General features: G+C 32.1%; 1 protein-coding gene across 1 annotated transcript in view; it reads left to right on the forward strand.

The window, feature by feature from the left end:
- The window catches only part of LOC142326377 (uncharacterized), a 699,229-nt gene that overhangs the window by 464,346 nt on the left and 207,268 nt on the right, over positions 1–27,615 (forward strand). The window contains exon 2 of the mRNA XM_075368833.1: positions 23,326–23,440. Coding sequence (XP_075224948.1) covers positions 23,326–23,440 — 115 coding nt within the window. The remainder of the gene's footprint in view (positions 1–23,325; positions 23,441–27,615) is intronic.

Raw genomic sequence — 27,615 nt, forward strand, 5'->3', positions numbered from 1 at the left:
ATTTACAGTAAATGACAGTTAACAAAAAAATAACTGCACCATACCTACACAATTTTCAAAACTTTTTATTTTGTGCGTAAGTTCTGCTTAACACATACGGATGATAAAATAAATCAGAATTAAAAGAACCATTTAATAACGTTTGCCGGCAACTTAAATTTTAATTATTAAAATAACAATAATTTATCACATAAATAACAAATGTAAACGAATCGTGTTTGATCTGAGTTACAATAGAACATTAAAAATAATGTTGGAATTCCTTATGCGGATTCTTTTTACTACAACGGATTCATATGTTGGTATTATATATCACGATTAAATAAATTACTTCTCCGGAAATGAAAGAATAAAATCAGGAAGTCAAGGAAAAGAATTAAAATTTGGACTCTTCTTCTTAAAAGCTGTTGTAATAGTTAATGTAAATTTATGGCCCTCCTGCCAAGATTAATTGTGACTTATTGCTGCTGCATTTACTTATACGTTTGTTCTATTTTGGGCAACGTAGTTGACAAGAAACATCGACCTAAAGGATCCAAGAGATATTCTCATCATCTCGCCTTTACATTACTCACTGTAACGTTAATATTTTACCGGTTAATATGTTTTTTGTTTTGGATTTGATGATATCACCGCATAAGCTTAAAGCTTGTGCGTGGGATATGGAAATGGAATATTGTAGCGTATGAAAAAATGCCAAGTCTCACCGGTATTCGAACCCAGGACCTCCGGATGTTAGGCCGAGACGCTACCACTCTGCTACGGATCGATTCATAAATAAACAAAATCTCTCTGTATCTAAAAAAAAAGAAAGGAAAAATAGTCTCATTTATCCAAAGTGATGTGAACCAACTTTAAAAGGTCGTCGACTTCTACTACACAACGCCGATATCGATTGCTTTATCTATCGATATTTCGGGAATATTTACACAATAATCTATTGAAAGATTGCTGTTGGAATGATTTTTAATATGTACTATGTACATTCTAATTTTTTTTGTTTTCTCCAACCAGTTTTCCAGCTACTACCGGGTCTAGATGTTGTGTGTATATATATATATATGGTGTGTGTGTGTGTGTGTGTGTGTGTGTGTGTGTGTGTGTGTGTGTGTGTGTGTGTGTGTGTGTGTGTGTGTGTGTGTGTGTGTGTGTGTGTAGATTAGCAACTGCAGTCACCGCTTTCGGCTTCTTACAAAGCCTGAAGTAGCTGCACACGAAAGAAAGTGTAAATGTTAACGTGCCCTTGAACAAATTAAGGTGGACTGCTTCTGAAATTTGGTTGATTGAAACCCAACCACCAAAGAACAGCGCTCTCCACGATGTAGCATTTAAATCCGTAGTAAAGCGACTGCCTTTACAAAGATTTGAACCTTAGAACTCTGGATTTCAAAAATCAACTGGTTTTGCGATTACAAGTTTAACCGCTAGACTAAACCAGCGGGTTGTACTTACTGATTTTATCAACATATAAACTGAAGTTTAAGTTTACAGAAAACCGATCGAGGAAAAGTAAGAGCATCTTGGATTTTTATTTCAGTTACAAAGCGATATATAATACATGTAGGAGTGACGGATAAAATGTTTCCTTTTTTTCATTTCGGTCAATTACGGACAACTTTATACATTTTTCTTATCTCTTTCTTGCAGTATTTTTTAAGTTTCTCACTGGCTTTTTACCTGAAATCTTTTTTTTCTACTATTTTTTATTACGGAGCTATTTCTTCATAAAATCGTCTTCCCTAGATTTGTTTCAGTTAATTCCCGATGTTGTAAGTCCGGGATTTCTATTCCTGCTAAAAATTTTCTTGCTATTTTAGTTTTTCTATTTCGATAAAAATTGAGAACTTTCTCGGGATTTCTATTATCAAACATCCTTACAATGTGAATCTTCTCTCGTGCTTTAAATGACATTATTTCTCTTCATTTATGATAAACCATCTTGAAGGGGTGGAGTTTATAAGGGTTTAAAATACCAAATATTTTCTTCAGTAACAAATATTTTACTAAAGAATTCCTTTCTTTCTTTTATTTTCATTTTTGTTTTTATTCAACACCATTTGTTGAAGAAGCATTTGCACATTCAGTGTTTCTGGATGAAGTGTTATATTCAAACGTCTTCTTTTACATTTGTACCGTTTTCCTCTTGAAGTTTTTGTTTTTTAAGTTGCAGATAACTTTTTCTATCTAAAAAGGGATCTTTTAGTGTATTTAATTGCAATCTGTTGTAAATTTTACAATATATATTCTTATATTAATATTCGGGTGTGATGATATTATATCGAACAGTTTTTTGAACCTTAAAGAAATTAATTTTCAACCTTAATTTATATTAATGTTCCCTCCCCCCTTGGTGCTCATCTTTTATATAACATATAACTGGTCGTTTATTTTATAAAAAGGTGAATTGTATCTTCGTTAAATTTGATAATTATTTTAACCTACCTAACTCGAAAGTTCAATGATCTTTGCCAGTACTTTTTCTTTCACTCATTCATTATATTGCAAAATATTCAACCACTTTTGTTTGTTGAAAGATGCGTTTCCGATATTTTAACAATTTTTATAAACATTAAACTGTTAAAAAAATTTCACTGTCAGTAACACTTTCACGTCTATTTTTGTAATAAACTTACAGATGTTTTGACATGTGTTTGAAATTTTTATTACGTTTCCTGATCTCTTAAGATTTTTTATTTTTCTGTTCGTCACAGATTTCATTTTAGTTATGATTGTGTATAGTAATTATTTTAAAAACAGTTGTAGTTGATTTTGTCTTGATATATTTTTGAGGTCGATATAAAACAGATTTAACTTTATCTTATATTTATTTTAATTTAAATAAATCTTTTTCTGTGTGTTTCACTGAATTCTTATATTGCATTGTAATTATAAAAATATCTGCAGTATTTTATTCCTGCTTGTCTTTTGTAATTTGATATTCGTAGATAATAATAAACCCCACTTTTATCCACCGAATGCTCTCGTATTAGTTACTTTGCCAAAAGATCGATTATAAAACTTAATAGCAATTCTAGCTAATAATTTTCTCATTCATATATACTTTTGTTTTATTTATATTTTCCGAAACATTAATACTCTTATATTTTAGTCCAGCTAAACGGACAGGTTATTTTATTACGCGCTTCGTAATGAAATTTTTAATTTTTCTTTATAATTTTTTTATTTGGTCAAAAGCATCGCAAGTGTAGTTTATCACCCACGATTTTTAATAAAATCGCTGGTAATTAATTCTTACTTAGTGTCAAACAACTAAAAATTCTCCAGGAATGTAGAGTAAATCGGTCATATTCTGGACTTAATGAGAAAATTTGTTTAAGATCGTATCACTTCTATAAGACGACGTACCTTTTTAAGTTATTTATTTTTCTGATTATTTCCCAACTGTTATTGTTAATCTTATTCATTTTTTAAAATTAAATGTTAGTTGTTACTTTCCCGTTTAGATAGCGTGCTATACCTGTGGAAGGGAAATTAATGTAATCGGTCCGATTTGAGTATATGCGGTTTTCACCGGTGTCATTTTAACACTTAATTTTCCGGATAACCCTCCTTATATCTCTAAAACTACTGGACCGATTTTTATCAGATTACCTTATAAGATTACTTCTATATACAAAGCATTGATGCCTTTAAAGTTCAACTTGAAAGGTCAACGTGGTGAAGCTGTAGAGCAAGGTTCATGTCAGTATCTCGAGATTTCGCGTAATTAAGGTCGTATTTTTCTTATGAAATTTATGAACGATTAAAAAATAATATTTAAAAAAGAATTTTTGAAAAGTTGCAGCCACACTCAAAAAAAAAAATGTTATAGTCGTTTATGTTGTGATGTCACTGGTGAGCGGTAGAATCTAATAATTTAATAATATTTAACGTGAAAAAAAGTTAGTTGGTCTGGCCATATCTCGAACTCGTTCGCCCGGTCGACTCTGTACTTTGTGCGTTAAGCCTTGCCGCTACACCAGTCTGTCGACCGTGCAAGCGAATTTGTTCTGTATAAGTTGTGAAACTACTTTAGTTTATTTAGTGCCGACCATCGCTGTTAGTACAGCTACACCCGCGCGAATTAAGTAAGATATGCTCGCGCGCTTTAGTTAGAATAATTGAATTAAGTAACCGAAATAATATTCTACTTAAATAAAGTGATAAATATTTTTAATTCAGTTGTCTGTATAAGCCGTGCATCAGAAGCAACCCACAGTTGTCGGACTTTCTCGGAACGTGACTGCTTTTTTTTCAGCTCGTAAATATGTAAAATGTTATACGTCGTTACTCCTTCCTGTCATCGTTGCCGTAAAATAGAATTGGCTGATCGTTTATAACGACCATTACAAAGATTTTATTGAAAACAAACCCAGGTAGTATTTTTGGTCAGTACGATCCTAAAATTAGTAATTATCAAAAAGCATTAAATTTTTTAACCGAGTTGAAACCTTATCAAATGTATTTTTTTTCGTATCCGAGAAACGGTTGGAAAAAGAGATATGGTATGGATTTGTAAATCAGATAAATTAACGAGTATCATTGAAGGGTGTTATATATCGGAGAAAGTTTAATTTAATTAAAATTTTATCAGTTCGCGTTTTTAACTTATTTAAAAAATAGGTTTTACCAAAAATAATATTTAGAAATGATATTTTACTATTAATAAATGGAACGCCTATAAATTATGTCCGTGTAGAATTAACGTTTTTAAAAAGCGGTTTTGATTTTTATTCCAAGTCAGGGCATTATCAGCTCATAAATCATTTTCTGTGGTTTGTAAAAATTGGTAAAAAAAAATTCTCAAAAAATGGTCTAAGTTTGTTTTAAAAAAATAGAATATTTTATGTTACTATCTTAAAATTATTTTGTATTTAAAAAAATGTTTCCTAAAACTATACCTTGAGAATAATCAGGTAAAATTAAAATAAAAGGTTTTTTTTCAGTAAAAAGCGTAAAATTATTTTTAAATTTAAATCGCCAATAAATAAGTAAAATGTTTGCTACCATATTTTCTACAGAATTTGATGAAATATATATATATATATATATATATAGAAAGTATATTCATTGTATTTTCCTAAAAATCTAAAAGAAGAATGCATTTCTTGCTGTTTAAACTAGTTCTCAGTTATAAGAAACAAAATTTTGCTTTAGAAACGATTTTTATAGGGGCTAGGAGTCTAATAAAAGGACAAAAAAATCTAAACGGGAAGAGTTTTAATTTCAAAGAAAGGAGAATTTAAATGTTTTATTGGATTTTTTAAGTCCGCTGGTTCTTTAAATTTTGAACTCATTTCTGTACTAATATTAATTTTAAGATGGTTTGTTATTAAGTTTCTATAAAAGTTTCTATGTAGGCTTAACATTTTCCTATAATTCCAATCTGGCCCGTAAATGTATGTAGAGACATTTTCAGAATAAATTTACTTAGTATTAATAAATAACGTCTCAGTATAAATTTTTGTAATTAATACACAAAGAAGTAATTTTCACAACTACACTTACTTTTTTGTTTAAAAAACAGCTGACAATACAGAGAAAGTCCTACAACTGTAGGTTGTTTCTGATGCACGGCTTACACACACAATTTAATTAAAAATATTTATAATTTTATTTAAATATAATATTCTTTCGTTTATTTAATTCAATAACTCTAACTAACGCTCGCGCATACCGTATCTAGTACGCGCGAGTGTGGTAGTAGCAGCGACGGTCGGCACTAACCTTCTCTATTTTGACCAGATGTTTGGTTTCATTTTTTTCCTTTTTTTTGGAAACCCTTGAAATCTTGTACTACTTTTTTGAACGTCGTTCTATGTTGTAATATTTCTTTTTGTTACAAGTATGGTGTTGAAGATCTTTTTTGTGTGCCTGTTATAGTCATAAGGTGGCGTGACATTTTCTATTTCGTTATATTTGTAAACATTTTTATTTCTTGTCAATTTTCATCTTTTTGTTTATCCGAATAGTTTTCTCAAGTTGCCCTTTCTTTTTTCTGTCGCATTTATTTCATTTAAATTCAAAATGAAGATGCATTCTAATATCTGTACAGGCCTTCTTGTTTGATTACCGTATTGTAATACCTGATTTTGGCTTTTAGTAGTTTTTTTGTAAATATATTTGTTAATTTGTCGGTCAATTCTGCTTTTCTTGTTCTAGTTTGATCGGCTTCATTATCCAAAAAATTAATTTGGATTATTTCTCTTATAGACTAGTTTTATTTACATATCGTTAGTTTTATTATTTGTATATCATAGAATTGTTTTACAATCGATTAATATATAGAATTCTGCCTGATTATTTGAAGTTACTTTTGATATCTTTTACTGGATGGTATGGTGATATTTTGAATTTTATTTTTAAATATTAAAATAATAAAAATTAATAGTTTTTTTTTTAATTCTGAATATGTGATTAATTAGTCGAAATTATTTTAAAATATTTAAGTAGTTGTTGTGGACGCAAAAATTTAATCATTAAGGCTTCTTCGGTAATAGCAGCATTAGTCACAGTAATGCTAGATAGATAAGTCCATTATTGCAGGCTATTTAATTGTTTATTAAGTAACTATGTCGTTAAAGGACTAGGGTTTTTTACGCAAGATACTTTAAAGGATAGCCTTCGACCAGTGACCTTCCAGATTGTAGTAGATTATTAGTATAATACAACCCATAAGTTTTATTTTTTAGTTTGTATAACCGGATAATAGAATAAGCGTAGATTTTATTTTATCTTTTAAATTTACTTAATGTTTAGTTTTATTCTAGCTATTGATACAATTAATAACGAAAAAAAAATTCCTTCCATTTCACAGTTAAAACTGGCAACACCTTACATTATTAGCCGGCTGATTTACATGTGTTCTGCACTTCTATTTAGACTTAAATTCTATGATGTAATAAAAATATACATCTTTAAAGCAATTAAGTTATTTCCTAACCTAAATCATATTTATTATTTAGTATTTCTAATTTGATCTTTATTTTTTAACAATTTATTAAAATGAAAGCGCTGAATATTAATAACAATATTTATTATTATTATATTAGCTGATCTACGTGGCGGATTAGTTACGTCTTTTATTCAAAAGTTTATGAATGTGAATACTTGTCGCGTTTGGTATTTTTCACTTAGTAAATAATTAAATTTTTTATATCGTAAAAAAGTAACTGTAATGGAACGTCACACAAAAGTAGGTTTATTATGTAAACAAATAGTGTGACGTTTTTACTTATAACAGATAATTGTACCGTATTGTTTTGCTTATATTTTTCTAATTAAAATCCCCATTTAGAGGTGCCGTAATGTTTGTATGTATACAATGCATTATTTATCAACAGAAAGGGGGATACATTAATTTGCTATAGTAAGTATATTAAGTTCTCTCTTTTTCTGTTTAGTCTCCTGAACCACCTAAATTATTACTTCGCAGGATAATATATGTAAATGAACTGTAATCTTGTACTCTCAGGTCGACCGTTCCTGATACATATGATTAATAAAAACCTAACCGCCAAAGAACACCCGTATCCACGATCGAAGTGGAGAGTTGGGCTAAGTATATTAAGTCGGTATACGCTGTCTGTATCCCTTCTTTCAAAATTTTTATTATGCACGTAAAACACATGAAATACAAAAGGTACACTAGCCGGAATTGCAGCTTTTTCTCAAGAGTAATGATTTTTATTATACACACATTCCCTGTTGTTAGTAGAATGGAAGTGTTACTAGATAAACGAATATCGCTTCCATTTGGGAGATGGTGGCTAGTATGCAGCTAATATATTCGGCTGGGGAAGAAAGGAACGAACGAGAAAATAGTCTAGGACGAAAGGCCGAACGCTACCGCTCGACCATGGAGATCAGCTGTCCGTGATTTCAGACCGCCTAGATTATGGTTTTGACAGTTAACATAGCACAAAAAGAAACCTGCACAATCGAGGTGCTAGTTGAAGGATTGTAATGCTGTACCTTATATAATCGGTGTTTGAACTAGTTGCAGTAATGATTAATAACTGCACGCATTAGTACTAACTCTTACTATTTGTTGGTGGATACTCATTAAAACACTAGATTATTTCTTAGTTCACTCTAAACCAGCAATGTATATCTGAATCGTGTATTGTAAGGAAATATAACTTCTACATTCCGATACCTGTAGATTTTGGTATACGTCCGATTTCGAATCGACTGTAACAATAATAAAGTATTGTAATGAATGCGTTAAAGGTACTATTAGATCTGTTAGTATCTCAACCATTAGCACCTTTAACGCATGCGTTATAAAAAAATATTTTTTACAGTTTAACCGATACTGGACTTAATAAGAGGTACTAACAGGTCTTTTTTGTAATTTCCCCGCCACTCGTGTTTTAGATTTATATTTTAATCATTATCGTATTTATCCGATTGCATTCTTGTTCAAACAAATTTTCTTTTGTTATCGGTGACATTTTGTTTACTTTTTGTATCAAGTCTCGTACTTATAATTTTTTGATTATTTTATAGTAGCTTGCTTTATTAGCGTTTACTTGTTTATAATTACGGGAGAAGGACAATGACCTCGTTTGAACTTGCAGAGAAAGATAACTCTAAAGAAAATGCGGTACGATAATTTCAGCAATGCGGAATTCTACATCGCGAAAGTACGTAACCGACGACCGTCAAGTGGTTATGCCATTAAGTAAACGGTTCGATACTTAATGTAGGCCGGATTTATCCTTTTCAGTGGGTGTTCGGAGTTATTTACAGTGAAGCGAGTGAGTATTTCTTATACGCTATGCCAGATCGATGTGCGGGAATATTCGCAACGGCCATCACAATACAACCATTACATCTGACCGATGGAAGGCGTACCAGGGAATACGAAGTAAGCCTGGAATGCGGTACGAATAAAAGGATTGAATCTCTTTGGGCTGCTGCAAAACGTAGGAACAATCGAGAATACAGGACAAACAGAGTAGATTCTTATTTAGACGAATTTACACAGAGAACCCGTCACAAAAGTGTGAATCTGCTTGAATAAATGCTTTCCTACAGCCTTTATAATTTACAGGTGTGTGGTATGTTCGATTACGCCGTTAGTAACAGTTTTACCAGTTGCGAGGAAATTGCATAAAAGGATCCATACTAAGAGTTTTCAGCATTGTTTTTTTTTCATTGATATTTTTAATGCTTCGTAGAAGGTTTTGAGCTCTTCTTATATTTTCATAGATTTCATAAACATTCCTGAAAAATTTAATTTTTGCAAACGAAGTCGATCACGAGATCGAACTGTATTATTGGTGACCAAAAACACACATTTAATTGCGACTCGTGCAGGAAATAAATGTAAGAAATAACGTGTACTGGCTGTTGAATGTTTTAATTCGAATAACAGTCGAAATTTATTTTTTTGACCGTAAAATTTATTTTTTTATTTAAGAAGACCGTTTCTTTCCCGGATAAATTTTATAATTTCAGAATTTTTATGTGTGTTTTACGTTGTTTGCGAGTTTCTTTATCTTACAGTACGTAAAGTTGAGTTTCTGATTCGTGAAATTTATCTTCCATCTTGGAACACAATCGTCTACTACAAATACGAGGAGTATTTTCCTTGTAACCTTACAGTCTATTAAATTATATTTAATCGATAAATTTAAGATAAAGCTGAACTAAAGTAGTCAAAAACCGAAAAACATTAAATCTTTTCTTGTAGTTTTCGTCCCGTTTACATCATCTCTTAAATGCAATTGTTGAAAAACAAAAATTGCCTGTGTGATAGGATTGTTTATTCATTAAATTTAATTTTTTTTCTGTACTCATAATGTACAGTATGTTTTATTTTAATGAATTTATGGTGACAAAGTTAGAAAAGATTACAAACAGAGGGCTGCGGATTACTGTAAACGGCTGATGTAATTTATAAAATTTCATTACATATGTGGAATTTGACCGTGTAATCTGTATGCATCCTTTTTTCATTAAGCTTTAATAAAAGAATGATATTTTCATACTTTGTATTAAAAAAAAAAAGCCTTAACAGTTAGGTTCTGTAACAAAAATATTTAAGAAGTGTGTGGGTTGAGAAATACATGAAAAAATGTATGAAAGACAGGCAACTTCTTCTGGAAATCGTAACCCTCATCCGATTTTACTATACAGGTTCTCAGAAACTACTGAAGATAATCAATCAAACGTTAATCAGTTTCAACGGGTTGCTGAGATCCCCATATCATACAATTATGCCGAAACATGTACACAGTTACGTCTGCGATGATCCAGCGGACCTGGGCAGAAGTCGATTATCGGCTGGATGTTTACAGAGTGACGGACCGAACTCATATTGAAACATTATAGGGCATGTATAAAAACCTTTTGAGTCGGTGAATTTAAAAAAAAAAAAATACTTGTTTGATTATCTCTAATAATTTCTGAGATATGATTTTTTTTAATTTCCGCAACCTTATTCGACGACTCTGTATAATAAACCGCAAAGTCAGATTGTTCATTGGAGTCCAGTTTTACAACTATGCACCTGTAGACTACAATGAAATCTTATGTGGGTTCATCGGATAACTGCCTTGTAACGGTGCATCACATTCTTTTTGAATGTGTATATTATGCGACATTGCATCGAAGATTCAAATTAGTACAAATAATTAAGTGATAAAATTGATTTTTCAATTAAATTTACAATCGGTATTTACTTATTAGCGGGGCCCTTTATACTTTTATATAATTTTTACTTTACGTGTGCATTGTTTACGTCTCAGGAACGGTCGGCGGTTTCAGTTTGTTCAAGACTACAACACATCTACATGTATATATATCGTCCTCAATCTCATCGGGCCATGAAGTTGCTTATTGTTCACAAGTAAAACAGATTGCAACGTACATAATAATTATTTTAATGATCTTTTAGTTTTTACTTTCTTATGCCCGTGAGGTCTATTTACAACGGTTTACTTTTTGTTTTCTTTTGTGTACGTTGCTGTTTGAAAAATTTCATTCGGTGAAGAATCTTTGTCGATATTTTCTGTTTTTTGCATCAGTTCTTTTTTCCATTAATTATTATTATTATCATCATCTAAGATGATATAAGAATGCTAGTGATGAAGAAAGTAAAAAGAATTATAGACAATTAAGAAATACTATAAACAGGAAGTGCAAACTAGCGAAAGAAGAGTGGATTAAAGGAACGTGTTCAGAAACGGAAAGAGAAATGAACATTGGTGAAATAGACCGGAGCATACAGGAAAGTTAAGGAAAATTTTGGTGTACATAAATTAAAATCTAATAATGTGTTAAACAAAGATGGTACACCGATTTATAATATGAAAGGTAAAATCAATAGGTGGGTGGAATATATTGAAGAGTTATACGGAGGAAATGATTTAGAAAATGGTGTTATAGAGGAAGAAGAGGAAGTCGAAGAGGATGAAAGGGGAGAAACAATACTGAAATCTGAATTTAAGACAGCATTAAAAGATTTGAATGGCAGAAAGGCTCCTGCAATAGACGGTATACCTGTAGAATTACTGCGCAGTGCAGGTGAGGAAGCGATTGATAGATTATACAAACTGGTGTGTAATATTTATGAAAAAGGGGAAGTTCCGTCAGACTTCAAAAAGAGTGTTATAATCATGATAACAAAGAAAGCAGGAGCAGATAAATGTGAAGAATACAGAACAATTAAGCTTAACTAGCCATGCATCAAAAATCTTAACTAGAATTCTGTACAGAAGAATTGAGAGTAGAGTGGAAGAAGTGTTAGGAGAAAACCAATTTGGTTTCAGAAAAAGTATAGGGACAAGGGAAGCAATTTTAGGCCTAAGAGAAGGAAGATCAAAGAAAACAAACCAACATACATGGCATTTATAGACCTAGAAAAGGCATTTGATAACGTAGATTGGAATAAAATGTTCAGCATTTTAAAAAAATTAGGGTTCAAATACAGAGATAGAAGAACGATTGATAACATGTACAGGAACCAAACAGCAACAGTAATAATTGAAGAACATAAGAAAGAAGCCGTAATAAGAAAGGGAGTCCGACAAGGATGTTCCCTATCCCCGTTACCTTTTAATCTTTACATAGAACTAGCAGTTAATGATGTTAAAGAGCGATTTAGATTCGGAGTAACAGTATAAGGTGAAAAGATAAAGATGCTACGATTTGCTGATGATATAGTAATTCTAGCCGAGAGTAAAAAGGATTTAGAAGAAACAATGAACGGGATAGATGAAGTCCTACGCAAGAACAACCGTATGAAAATAAACAAGAACAAAATGAAAGTAACGAAATGTAGTAGAAATAACGAAGATGGACCACTGAATGTGAAAATAGGAAGAGAAAGATTATAGAGGTAGAAGAATTTTGTTATTTGGGAAGCAGAATTATTAAAGATGGGCGAAGCAGGAACGATATAAAATGCCGAATAGCACAGGTGAAACGAGCCTTTAGTCAGAAATATAATTTGTTTACATCAAAAATTAATTTAAATGTCAGGAAAAGATTTTTGAAAGTATATGTTTGGAGCGTCAATTTATATGGAAGTGAAACTTGGACGATCGGAGTACCTGAGAAGAAAATATCAGAAGCTTTTGAAATGTGGTGCTATAGGAGAATATTAAAAATCGATGAAGAAAGAAGCATTTGGAAAAATATAGTTAAAAGAAGAGACATACTTACATGCCACATATTAAGGCATCCTGGAATAGTCGTTTTAATATTAGAGGGTCAGGTAGAAGCAAAAAAAATTGCAAGCAGGCGACGTTTGGAATATGTAAAACAAATTGTTAGGGATATCCCTAACAATTGTATACCATCTACATCCTATATAGGATGTAGATGGTATACCGAAATGATACGAATAGCACTAGATAGGGAATCTTGGAGAGCTGCATCAAACCAGTCAAGTGACTGAAGACAAAGAGAAAACAATTATCATCATCATCCAACTTTCTTCTTTTTTTTTCATGAAAAAGTTACATCCGCAAATATAGTGATGTACTGAAAAAGAACTGTAGTGTGTTAAGAAAATTTTAATATAAAAAAAAAGTGAAGAGCAAGACATAAGGAAGCGTGTAGAGCTACGGTTTAAATAAAGAATCGAAATCAGCACACCCAGCAAAGAATTCTGCTTATTGCTTAACCTCAGACAAGGCAAGAAGGAAAGCAATAATTAATTTTTCATTTTAAGTCGTTGGTATTTAGATTTCTTGGAATAATTTAAATGAACCCGTATATAAAATATATTAATTTAATTCTTTTATTTAATAAATTAGAAGTTGTGTAAAAGAGAAAGACTGTATTAAATATTCTCTGTAACGATTCTTGTAATAACATGTATCTTAATAAAATGAAATCATAGGTTCTTGACCCGAATTAAACCTTTAGTATTAAAATAGAAACCTTTACGCTACGACAGTAAATAAATATTCATATTTCCTATAAATTGAATCGTATTCTGGGAATATAGTTGATTAACGTATTTCATACAGTGCACAGGTTACTTGGAAATAACTTCTCTATATCTTTGACCTAGCTTTAAAAACAAATATTAACACTTTTAATCCCAGGGAATCTTTAATGTTTTTGTTTTAATTTACTTGTAAATCTGCCAATTAAAAATATGAATTTTTATTGCGATTGATGTTTCTTAAATATCTTCTTTTTATTAATTTACCTTAATTTCTGAATAAACGGCTGCGTTAAATATATATTTATATTGTATTTACTAAGTGTTTAAATATAGAACGTAAAAAAAAAAAACAAAAAAAACTGCGACATACATTTAATTTCAATTTGACTCAAGTCGCAGGGGAAAAAATGTTTTTCATTTCTTCACACGTACGAGTACATAATCGTTCTGTATTTTAACATAGACTTGTCTACACAGTTCAAGTGTGGTGATGTCGCTAAAGGTCCCAAGACGGGAGCGCAGTTCCCTTTGATTTATAGCTCTTTTTTTTTTTGTTAACAATGAATTAACTTCGTTAGTTTTTTACAATGACAAATAGCCCTCTGTCAGTTTTTAATTTATTCATACGGCGCCAGTATTTTGTGTTGTGCTTTACATATCTTCTGTAGTTTTTTTGTTTTCCTATTCATTTATTTGTAAAGCATCTTCTTGCATTACTCTTTCACGCGTACAATTTGTTATAACTAAAATCGTTTCTGGTTTTGTTTCTCTTTTTTACTTTTTTCTTTTCGGTCACTAGATTTTTTTAACATTTAATCTTTCATTTACGCGAGCGCACGCACACACGTTTTACCCTCTTTTAATAGTAAAGTTAAGTTATTCAGTTCCGTTACTGTAAAAACAGAGTGTAAAAGAAAATTAAAATTGTAATTTTTCTTTTAAATACGGATGCAAAAATAAACTTTGATAAATCTAAACAAATTTTGTTGTTGTTTTCAGCCGAATTAAACATAGTAATCATTTATTTATTTCGAGATAAGATATTGCCGTTTTCAATTGAAAATCTGGTCTGTAATATAAATATTGCGTAATTTTTTTCCACTCCGCCGGATAAAGGAAATCCAATAGAGGAGAGAGAAGATAACGAAACTCTTAACGGAAACGGACGTTTCCATTAAGAAACGTTTCTCTAATAAATTTATTTATTATTGGGTGACAAAAAATTATGTAATATGTTATTCGATTTTTTTGTTTGACTAATTTATTTATTTATAGATTGAAATCTGCAGTTTAACAACAGTTAATAATAATTTTTAATTTTTATTTATTTTGATTAAAAGAGAATAAAATTAGATTTGGTCCGGACATCTTTTCGACGGTCTTCTGCGTTACTGCTTTTGAATTTTCTCTGTACGGTTAGTTTACGGACTATATGGAAGCATATCGCGGACAACCTCCTCTGTATAACCAGCACGTTTATAATCGAGTTGTTTGTCTTTCATTCCGTCCGCGCGACGCTGAGCATTCTTCTGTAGGCCCGCATTTCGAACGCACCGATTCTCATCCGGTCCGTGTCTCAACCAGGAAGTCTAGTACCTGCAGGAGTCTCAGCTTTGTATTCCTCGTGATCGCCTTATCCTTCCAAATAGCTGTCGACTTCGTAAATGCCTTCTTCGCATTTTGGCCGACGAGCCCCCATCTTTACCTGCTGTGGATCCTACATATACGAAACGGTCCACCTTTTCGAAATCACACAGCCCATCCTGACTTAAAGATCGTTTGCCCTGTCTGCGATCATAACTTTTGTTTTTTTTTTATATGTTTAACTTCAGCCTTTTAGCGCCTCTCTTTCTTGCTGAAATCGGTCGAAGATCTCTTCATTTCAACTTCAGAGCCTGCGAACAAGGTTGTTAAGTCGGTTATTCACGGCCTCCTCATTGTACACCGCCGTGCCGTTTTTTAGGCTCTTTTGCACGATATATTTACCGAAGAAATTCATTTTAGAAAAAGTTTTAAAATATAGGTTAAATAGAATTACAGAGAATATAATTTTTTCTGGTTTTCAACAGTTTTTGGGTGTTTAAATAAGAACTTTTTCTTATCTGTTGTTCGTCAAGTCATTCAGTTATAATCGTAATTCAGTTAACCGTAGTTAAAATGTACAAAAATATTAATATTTAGATAAAAAAAAATTTTTGTTGATACTAATAAGTGTAAGGTGTTTATGAATTACTAAAATATTTTAAACCTTTTTTGAAAAATTAATTTTGTTCAAAAGAGGAGTTTTTTGTTAAATTTGTTTCTTATGTAATCGATGAATCTTATAATTACTTACAAAATTAAGATGATGAAGTAAGTATAAAATTAAAATGCAGATCTACATATATTTTTAATTAATTTCAATAACGAGTACAACAGTAAATCTAGATTCATTGTTTCGTCGTTACGTATTACTTTTAATGATATATTTAAAATTTAATTTAGGACTATGTTTCGTTCAAAGATTTCCCAGAAACAACCTTTTGTGACTTCTTAATTGAATATTTATAATAAAGAGGAATTCCTTTGAATAAGCGTTTATTTCTAACCTCTTTAAATTATAGAGGTTTTGTTCTACAAGAGAATTTCGGAAATTACGGTTACCTTTATTTTTGTTTCCTTAGCGTACCTAATGGATCCATTGTTTTTTTTTCTCTTTGAATATTAAAGTTAAAAATAACATCCTGTCTCAAAAACTCGCCGCTGCTGAATAATTAAGATTTTACGTAGGGGGTACTGCTTCGAGTTTTCTTTCTTAAGCGATTTCTTTTTAAATTAATATCATTTGCGCATATCTACATTACTAAAGTAAAGCTCCAACGAACATAAAAGTGATCACTAATCGCTTACATTTATTTATTAATTATATGATTGCACAGTACTGTGTATAGTTAACAAATATAAATATTGATACCCGACCGTTAACTTTTATCCGTTGTTTTAAATGAACGTTTCAAGATCGCGACCGTGGCATTATTATTACGAGTAAATAGAATTAAATCAACGGATTTAGATAATTGATTCTGGCTGTTGGGTTATGGTTATTTTCAGTTGTAATTCACTAATATCACTTATGTTACCTCCTACTTACTGATTTATTTACAGACAAGGAGTCTGATGGCAGAATCGATCCTGATTAAGTCTCCTCCTCAACCTGTCATAATTAAGTGTACCTATTATTATTAAGGCGGCTAATAAAAACCTATTTTTTACCTGAGTTTTACGCTTTGCCATTAGATGACTGAAATTAATTCAGGAAATCAAATACTTTTAATTCATTTGCAGTCGTTTACATTTAATATAGAAAATATCAGATATATAAATATTGGTGCAGTCGCTTTTGCAGTGTAATGCAATTTAATATTAATTACCGATTTGGATCGGTCTAGCAATCTTGTCGATGAAGAAAGGCCTTGAATGTATTTAGGATTTCCTCCTGAATTTTTAATTACAAGGAGAACGGTTGAACATTAAAGTGTCGATTGTCTTGACCGTCTCTTGGCAGATAAAATATTCTTCAGCGATAGGCTAAACCTCCTACAATAATATTGGTTGAAATCGACATAGCTGCCACCGGACTCGGATTTTTAATCCTTCCGTGAATCCTTCCGAAATCTGGTATTAATTCGTATAAGAATCTGTCATCCTTGTATTAAATGTTTCACTTCTATCCTTATGGTCCAAAATGAGTTTTTATTTTCCCCTTCAGTGCAAGATACGACAACGAACGGAATTTAAGTTGTCTTCAACATCAGCAGTACAGTTGCCTGCGGCTAGTATCCTGTCACATGCCGAATAAATCATATCTTCCTGGAAATTTCCACACGGAGTCTACTCTTATTAACAATTTCGTAGGCAGAGCCTTTTATCGTGATCTAACAGATCCTCGTAGGACACCAACTTTTCAGTCATTCCTTTATAAGGTCTAGATTGGTCGGTGGTGTTTCTATTCCTGATTAGTAATTTATCGTGCGAGTAGTGCGCTCTGGAATAACGGAAACATAAATTGTCGCACAAAGCGATAGGTGCTGCGATCTTGTTTCATTCCTTTACTGCTAACATTACAAATCTCGTTAATGACCCGCGTCCTCTCATTTTCTGACAACCGCCATTGTTAAGGAATCGAGTATTCCTCCTACGCCAACTCGTCTAAAAAAAACGTTCAGAGATTGAATTTTTAATACGGAAAAAGTAAGTGCTAGCGACTTTTTTAACGGAACGTAAGTGTTAATATTTTGAAGTAACGTTTTCTTCTTTCTACGATTTTATCTCTTTTTATTTCCGAGTTAAATATTACATTTCAACTATCCCTCGTAATTTTTTATCTGATTTATATGTCTCTGTCTACTTGATGTAATTCAGAAATACTCTCTTTTAAAAAGTACCAGAAAGAACCCGGTAATAGTGTTGCTCGATGTGAGAAATGCGTTTAATACCGTTAACCGCAGTCACTTTTCCAGGCCATGAGGGTGAAGGGCAATAAATGAAATGGTCCAGAGGTAACTGGAGAACAGATACCTGATTTACCCACCGGGAACGGCTAAACTTGAGCTTCGGACCGCAGGCAGGGAACCCGTGGGCACCCTATTGTGGAATCTGGTGTATAATGTTGTGCTTGGACTTGATTTCCTAGAAGGCTTACACCGATAGCATTTGTTGACGACCTCGCTGTTCAGAAAACAAAGATGGTGGTTATGGCTGGAAGGAGAAGAATTAATCCGATTCAGCTCCAGGTGGTAGTTGCCCTGTGCACTCGCTGAATGCAGCCAAGTATCTCCGTATACGGTTCGACCATAGACGTTCTTTCATGTCCAAATGAGAGAAACATGTAAGAAGGCCGAACAGACGATCAAATACTTTTGCAGACTTCTTGGTAACGTGACCGGACCGCGCACGGTCCGAGTGTCTGAGTGTATGGTGTCCCAGTGTTGTATCGTGCACTTGAATCGGGGCGCAGTAGACGCTTGTTGAAGGGAATGCAGAGAACAATTGTTCTGAGTGGCATGTTTCAGACGATACTGAGTGTCGCCGAGTGATGAACACGATATGCCTGAACACGTGGTCATCTGTCGAAGGAAGATCCAGTAAACCTTGGCCGTGAGGATTGTACGGGGCCAATTAACACTGATATGATATCAAAATACATAAAAAAGATATTATAGTGACAGGAACGGGTTGGCGAGGGGGTGAAGGACAGCCTCGCGTGGAGCTGTCGTTCGTCCGTGCTTGCATGGATGGGCGGCGGTGAGTAAGTGTGGGGACTCCGGATCCCCTAAGTTAGTTCAACGTCCATGACAGTCTGGGGGCTGGGTTATGTCTCAAGACAGGTTCAGCTCTTTGATGGAGGTAGGTTCGACTCCCACACACCCGGAGGCGACAACATCTGTTGCCATGGAGAAGCGATGACATTCGACACTCTACCGCTTCGGGATGGGCGGCCGGCATGCCATGGTGGTGGTTCGTCGTCTGCGCACGGTAAATTAAACAATATATATATATAGCTATTAACCAATACACCGTTTGAATTGAATGTTTGCAAGATATTGTAAGAGCACCCCATTGCACCTCCCAAAACAGCGTCCCAGGGGCAGCCTGTTTGTTACCGGTTTATGATGATATCGGTTTAGCCTCCCACGAGGTGCTCGAATACCTCATCACTCTACCCTCACGCGCAGACCCCACGGGAAGACCATTATTGCTAAATAGACATTTTTTAAATTTAATTATTTTTGTAATATTATTCATTCGATTGATTCGAATCAAGCAGTTCAAACCCAGCTCACACAGACATAGAGGCTCACAGTTAATAGTTCATTAATTCAATTCATTAAAGTTTATGTTTCATCCGGCAAATCTCTACTACAGCATATATATATATATATCTCTTTGACCAGACTGTTTTATTGCAGTTGGCCCACCCACTATACCTTTTTTTTTTATATATCGATTACTCCTACTTTGAATCCTAAATTATTATTCTAAATTTAGTAGTCTATTAGTATCCTCTGTGATATGTCAGTATTTATTTATGAGAGAATTATTTATTATTTCTCGGTAAGAATTATTTAACATCGAAATCAACTTTATGTTGTTTAAAGCTGCCATAAAATTAAATTTCATTACGGCATACAGGAATTTAAATGTTAAAACCAAAATGTTCCATTACGAAAATAAATGTTTGATATCATTTATTGTAATTATATATATATATATATATATATATATATCATTTATATTTTTTTTTACAAAATTTTACTTCGGTTGTTAGTAAATATATATGCCATACATTATCTTTAGGTTAGATTATAAAGGCAATGTTTTATTTACAGCTGTTTTTTATCTTATAATGTGAAAATACTTTCGTTCGTCTGTTATATAAACTCTTAACGAATTATTATTGTCTTTGTATTTAAGCATCCATTAATACCAATTTAAAAGTATAAAAGAGAAAAGATTAAAAAACTGATTAACTTGAAAATTTTATTTTTGTGAGAGGGGGTTTTATTTATTAATGGCCTTTCCCGAATTCTGTATGTAAAAAAAATTCAGTGATTTCTAAAAGGCCCTCCAACGTAAGTATAGAGTAGAAGGTTTAGCGAAAGACGGGGCCGTTCGAAACCAGCAGGATTATGTATATTTGAACGATCTCGGCTAACCGATACTGTTCGGATTTGTACTGATGATTTTTAATTAAAATCCCATCCTGACCTAGCATTCCAGAGATGCTACAAAACAATTAGATTGGCCTAACGAATAGGGAATGCGACTGTCTATAAATCCTAATTATTTCAGAAAAAATGCACAAAATACGGAAGAGACTTCGGTAATAACATGACAAATATGATAACAAGTTGAAAGTTTAAATTTTAATACACCGGCATTCTTAGTTAAAATGTAAGCAAAATAATAAACCCATTTATTATAAGTGGAGGGATGGAACTTCTTAAAATTGAAAAAGGTTCTGTCGCCGCATCAAACAGTACGTAGTAAACTCTCAGTGTCAAAATTTGTAGTTACTAAAAACTAGTTGGATTCGGCTCCAGCCTTCAACGTGAGGGTAATATTTGCCTACTGCCTTCTGTCTCATTACTTCAGCCCGGCTATTAGTTGTTTCTAGTGCGAGTTCAGATAATATTTTTGGTACTATATATTTCATATTCAGTACCACGTAACGTAGTTAAATTATATTATGCCGTTCCCAGAACGCCATAATTTTCAAGAAATGATTAACCAAAGCTTGGGAGTAAATTAATTCGTGATTTTTTTTTTTTTTTTACCAATTCTAATGGAAACAATTCAATGTTTTCTAATAGAAACATTAAGGGGTTAAAAACCCCCTTTCGGCACGCCGGAAGGCGGAGGTAGATTTCACCGGTGCTAAGTAGGGGATAAAAAATATTTCCACCTTAAAGTAAAGAAAAACTTCAAATTTACTCGATACGACAGTGGTTGTATGTGAAAAAGAGTTTCACATGTTTTGCATACAACAAGCTCCATCTTACAATTCCAGCAATATTTTGGTCATCTCTTGCTGGTAATCTTTAGGGACTAACGACCACTTAAACCGATTCGGTACTGTGCCTATTAAGGGAGGTATGATTTTTTTTGTAATTGAAACCTCATTTTTTCCACCCCCTGGGCCAATGGTTGGTGATATCTGAAGACTTCCTATGACATTTGACGACATTCTTTCTGTAATTTTTATAGAAAGGTTTTATTTCATAAAAGTTTCTTCGTGAAGTATTTTTTTTTTTATATTACTAGCATAAAAAAATGTTAATTGTACTATAATTACGTAATTTTATGTTCTCTTACTATATATAGATCTACGTCTTATATTAATAACTGGTTATTTGCCGTTTGTTAAAAACTGTGTGGGTGAACAATACAATGTTGCATGCATTCACAAGTACGTTTTTTTTTTCTTAAGTCGTAACGCGTAGCCGTTTTTAAAATTCAATCACTTTTAAATTGTTCATTGAAATTCAGTTCATGTTCAGGTTAGATGATTACCGAGTCAAGCGCCAACAGTTTTAACATTTCGGCTTCTTTTTATATATTTATCGTCTTTATTTAATCTGATATTTTTTAAACAGTTTATTTAAAACGGTTTAATTTTTATTACTTTTTACATTGTTACGCTCGATTTATGAATGTAGATTTTTTTTAAATTTATGCATAAATATAAACCTAAAAATTACTGTTAATTTTTTAACTGAATAGTAAATATCCTTAATTTCTTTATTTTTAATTCTTCTTCATAATTTTAAACATATTTTTTGCTTTCATTAAAATAATTAGTGTAAATTATTTAATTTATTTTTATACTGAATAAATCAGTTGTTTTTATTACTCTATCTTTTATTATTTAAAAAATAATAATTTTCACAATTTACATCGATTTATTCAGAAAATAATTCAAGTTTTTTTTTCCGCAGGCAAATATTATTACAAAATAATTTATGAAATTTCACGGTTAATAGAGGAACATAGATCTGTTATTTATATCCCAAATTGCTTAATTTAAAAGATTAAAACATTATTTTAAAAAAAGGATATATAATTCATGTATGAAATTTCACGCACAGTGAATGAAATTAATTTTGTAGAACAATAAAAAACTACAAATCATAACCCTGACAAAATTTTCATTTTTTGAATTTATTTAAAAAAAAAAAATATAAAATTATGTAAAAAAAGATGACTACACAGTTGTAGAAGTCCCGTCATGCGGCTAAAGCCGCGTTCCAGGAAACTCCTACAACTTTGGGTTGTTTCTGATGCACTGCTTACACACACAACTTAATTAAAAATATTTATCATTTTATTTAAACGTAATAGGTTTTGTTGATTTAATTCAAATAAAGCGCGCGCGCACACCGTATTTAATTCGCGCGGACATGACGTTACTAGCGGCTACAATCGGCACTAATTAAACTATTATAATTTCACAACTTACACAGGACAAATTTCGCTCGAACGGTCGGCAGACTGGTGTAGCCGCGATTTTATCCGTGATAATAATGATGTATTATCCTTTTTCGATATATAATTTAAACCTTTCTGATAGATAAATTATGCTTAAACAAAAAACCTTGTATATAATGAAACCTAAAATTCGTTATATTTGTTTCGATTATTAAAACTGCTGAAAATAGTTTCTATAAATAATAATTTATGTCCTCTTTTGTTATGAAAGAACGGCCATTAACACCAACGGTTATTAGCCCGGTAGAAATTTGTAACCCATGAATAGATGCCATTCCTAACCGGGATTCGAACCCAGGACCTCCGCACGAAACGCTACCCACTTAGCCACAAGATCGGCAAAATTATTATTTTATGACAAATTAAACCGATTGTAATAAAAATAAATTTGAGTACGTAAAAGAAATTTAAACATTTTTCAGGTTCATGAGAGTCAACTACCTTCAACAGTAACTAGCGTGCGTGCGGGTATTCCGAGCCATCTTGCTGGACGGGAATGGCGAGCAAAGCGAGCTCTGTGTCCCTTTGTGGCCTCGGGGGGCCCGTGGGAGTCTCTGGTCAACCTGGGTCCCGTGGTTGCAGCGGGCGGAGCCCCGACCGCCTAGTATATATATTTTTTTTACTTGTGTAAATAATTTTATTTTATTTGGTCCGCGTAAAATAAAAACACAACGCTAGCAGTTATTTGAAATATTTTAGAAGTCAAAATGGTGTAACTCGGTAAAAATTTACCTACGTTTTTAAGGAATTTCCTTTTTCTTTCGAAACGAAATAGTAATTATTAATCACACTGATTTTAATTGTTATTTTTTTATCATTTGTAAACTCTTTGAATAATTATTTTCAGATTAAAGTTATAATGAATTCAATTTTTTTTGTTTTTATTTCAGAATGGCTATCGTGGTACTCTGAGCGAACGTAAATGGAAAACGATGTCAAGCCGAGCAGATCTAGACAAATACTTTGAAGCGTATAAATCCGGTGCTCATTTCAGACAACCTGAAAGTAAGTATTTAGTAAGGTGAGGGTAAATATATTTTTAATTTATTAGTTTTATTACTTAATTTACTGTTTTATACACAATTATAAAAATTCGCGCTACTGGAATAAGTTTCAGTAATCTAATGAATATGTAATATATCGTCAATAAAACAGATTTTATTTACTAAAAATTAAGGTGTACTAAAAAATATCCTTGATATTTTTAATCTTTCTTTCTCTCGAAAAAAAAATGTTTTCATTATATCCACAGATTTTTTTTCATTATACCTCTTTTATTGGCACCTTAACGGACTCTTCTAAACGACTGAATTTTAAATCTGCTTATTAGTTCATTAAAAAAGAAATAGCTATCTATAATGGCGACTATAAATAAAAAGAGAAAAAAATTACGACACTAATTCTCCAACTAACAAGCGCGCTGTCATTTCCACCTACTCGTTCATGGTCTGTGAACTATTATTAATTTTTTAAATTATATTTGACAAGTTTTTTTTATTTTGAACCTTTGACCTATTTCTTTATTATTTACTAATAAATATGTTTGAAAAATTTATAGTATTTTTTTTTAAATTTTATTATTTTTAATAATTTCACATAATAAATGATATCTGCAGTTATAGTAAACAGCTACATACTTTAATGAAAAAATAGTATTTTCCGAGTTAGCTAAGATTATTTTTTTTACTAATTATTCTCATTTAATGTTTGAAGAATAAAATTTAAGTTAGTTTAGCAATTTTTGTTGTGACGAAAATATGTTCTACTTATTACAAGTTCTTATTTACGATACTGTAAAATTTCACAGCCGGTTACTGAAAACTATGTGATGACATGAACGTAACGATTTTTAACTCTTTTAAACTGTTAAAACTATAATTGTATTTAATCGCTGTCGAAATCTTTGTCCAATTGACTCCACAATGGACCACCTACGCGAACAGATCTTTGAGAAACGGTTAAGGTTTATGACCTTTCACTGCGTAGATTACGTAAAAACATTTGGGGAACGAAAATCAGCACTTCCTTGACACCTTCTAACCTATTTTTTTTCTAAGCTCACAATACTAACGATGTAATTATAAAATTATCTCTAAATTATTATTTACTTTTTATCTGATCAAAACTGTTATTAATAAACACTATATATTACATGTTTCGATGTAGCAAGATTAAAAAAAAATCATTGAATCTTCAATACCCTTCGACCAAGGCTGACATAATTTTCCAAACACCACTTCCGTATAATCAATTGCAAGAATCGACGGCTGAATTTGTTTAAATAATTTCTGAACAAAAAATTTAAATTGCATCTTGACGTTTTTACATCTAAGGAACCTAAAAAACCCTGATAGAAAGTTTCCCGATGTTAATGTACGTATGTGTGTTCGGTATTAGTCTCTATTAGTTAGTGCCGACCGTCACCGCTAGTACCGCCACACCCGTGCGAATCAAAAATGGTATGCGCACGCGCTTTAGTTAGAATAGTTGAATTAAATTAACGAAAAAGTATATTTAAATAAAATGATAAATATTTTAAATGAAATTGTGTGTTTATGTACGCGTAAGCAAAGCATCACAAACAAGTGTGTTAGCTCTTTTTTGGTATGTACAAAATATCGATGATTTCAGAGGGACGAGAATTGTGTTTCTTTTTCCTGTTTAGCTTCCGGGAATTACCGAACACCGGTATCTACGATCTAATATTCAAATGTGCATAAAAGTATCTGCCTCTACTAGGACTTGAACGCTGGAACTCTCGACTTCCAAAATCAGCTAATTAGGGAAGACGTGTTCACCACTAGATCAATCCAATGGGTTTAGATCAGCCACTCTAAGGAACACTTGATAACCCACCGGGTTGGTCTAGTGGTTAACGCGTCTTCCCAAATCAGCTTATTTGGAAGTCGAGAGTTATAGCGTTCAAGTCCTAGCAAAGTCAGTTATTTTTACACAGATTTGAATATTAGATCGTGGATACCGGTGTTCTTTGGTGGTTGGGTTTCAATTAACCCCACATCTCAGGAATGGTCAAACTGAGAATGTACAAGACTACACTTTATTCACACTCATACATATCATCCTCATTCATCCTCTGAAGAATTATCTAAACGGTAGTTACCGGAGGCTAAACAGGAAAAGAAAGGAACACTTGATAATTTTTATCTTAATAAATTATTATTTACTTGTAATTTACGAATTATTTTAAGAAATTAAGCTTATGTCTTCTACAGCACAAATTTCAATCATATTTTGTTTAAGTTAAATTAATTGTTCTGATGAATTTTCTAAAATAACGTTAATGATTTTTTGATCGGTATATGTTTACTTTTTAATATTTTTTTAACAATTAAGAGTTAACATTGTTGATTTTTCTGTATACATGAAACTATCATAGACTGTGTTTTATTTTTTCTCTTCGAAACGAATGAGTATTTTTTAGTTTTATTTTTAAAATCTATTTCACCACGTATTATTATTATTTTTTATTGTTTTAGGTTTGTAGAGGAAGTCTACATATATTTATTTTTTTCCATCTTACTAAAAAATGTTTACAACGTTTTACTTAACGCATTAAAACATAAATAAGTATTCGTGTTGTTTTTTATCGTGTTTCTTCAAACATTGTTTGAGCTGTTTTATGATTTTGTAAGTCATTCCGGTTAACTTTTTATTTACGATTTGTTATGAATAGATGGAAGAAAGGTCAGGGTATATAGGTTTAGTTCATGTAATCTCGTGGAATATTACTACTTAAATTTGTATGAAGTGTTTTAACCAAGTGTCGACTAATTGAGTTCAAGTTCTTTTGTTTTTAACCCAATATTTAGCTTCGAAATTATCAACTCTGTCGTATAACCATTTTTCTCGGGAACGGGTAAACCTACTTCGTTGACAAACTATCGACAATAACTTTTTGCCATTTTTTATTTCCTCCAATAAATGTAATAAAAATTATCGGCTTACTGTGGCGACACCATAGTACTGAAGCCCGGGTTCGTAACAGCTTGGCCTATGCAATAGTCTAACGCAACTGCTGTCGGACAGAAATGTAGAGTTCTTTTTCAGACAGCTTATATATACGTGCATGGGTGTGTGTGTGTGTGTGTGTGTGTGTGTATTTAGTTGTACGGGTGATGGTTTGGGACAACCATCTAAACTTTCCTTTAAAATAATATTGCATTCAGTGTTCCCATCTCTTTCTTCCACTTTGAATTCTTTTAAAATATGGTACCGGGTTGGTCTAGCGGTCAACTCGTCATCGCAAATCAGCTGATTTCGAATTCGAGAGTTCTAAGGTCCAAATCCTAGTAAAGGCAGTTACTTTTATACGGATTTAATAACTAGGTCGTGGATACCGTTGTTCTTTGTGGTTGGGTTTCAATTAATTACACATCTCAGGAACGGTCGACCTGAGACCGTACAAGACTAGACTTCATTTACATTCGTACATATTATCCTCTGAAGTAGTACCTTTAAGGTGGTTCCGGAGGCGTACCCTTTACTCTAAACAGATCTTAACATCAGTCTGTTTTCCAGGCAGTGATTACATTAATTTATTCGATAACTTCTTTCAAATTTTTTATTGTTGATATCTTAGTTCTTAGACACACCAACCCCGTTTCCAAAAAATTATAAACTCGTAAAACATATATCTCAGAACAATTAAATAACTGTTTCAAATAATTAAAAAATTGTCCTGACTTTTTAATTAACTACCAGTTTTCAACTACTTAAATAATTACGTAATATCATGTAATTATTATTTCCACTTCTAAACGCTCCGACTACGATAAATTTTTAGAGAACCGTGATAAACAAATAAAATATTTTTTCTAGATTTATTGAGGGTAGAATAAATATAATTTTAACTGCATTTCTGAGGGAACGTACGATTATAAATGTAAATTGACGTTAGGGGAGATGATTTTATGTGTATTTGCACGGCGCTTGCAATATTACAAAAACGAGGAGATTTATTGCAAACCGAAAAATTGTTACCAAATTTATTTAAAAATTCTATAGCAAGATTTCTCTGTCTATTAAATCTAAATCTGATGCGCAGTTTTTTTAATAATCCTTTCCCAAGCCGTGATGGTTGGAAGACGTGCAGGATAATTTTTTCTCGTATATCTTTGTTTAGTTATAGATAAAGAAGTATTATAATCGGAAAATATTGA

Source organism: Lycorma delicatula, chromosome 6 (genome assembly GCF_047948215.1).
Source record: "Lycorma delicatula isolate Av1 chromosome 6, ASM4794821v1, whole genome shotgun sequence".
In the NCBI taxonomy this organism is placed as follows: Eukaryota; Metazoa; Arthropoda; class Insecta; order Hemiptera; family Fulgoridae; genus Lycorma; species Lycorma delicatula.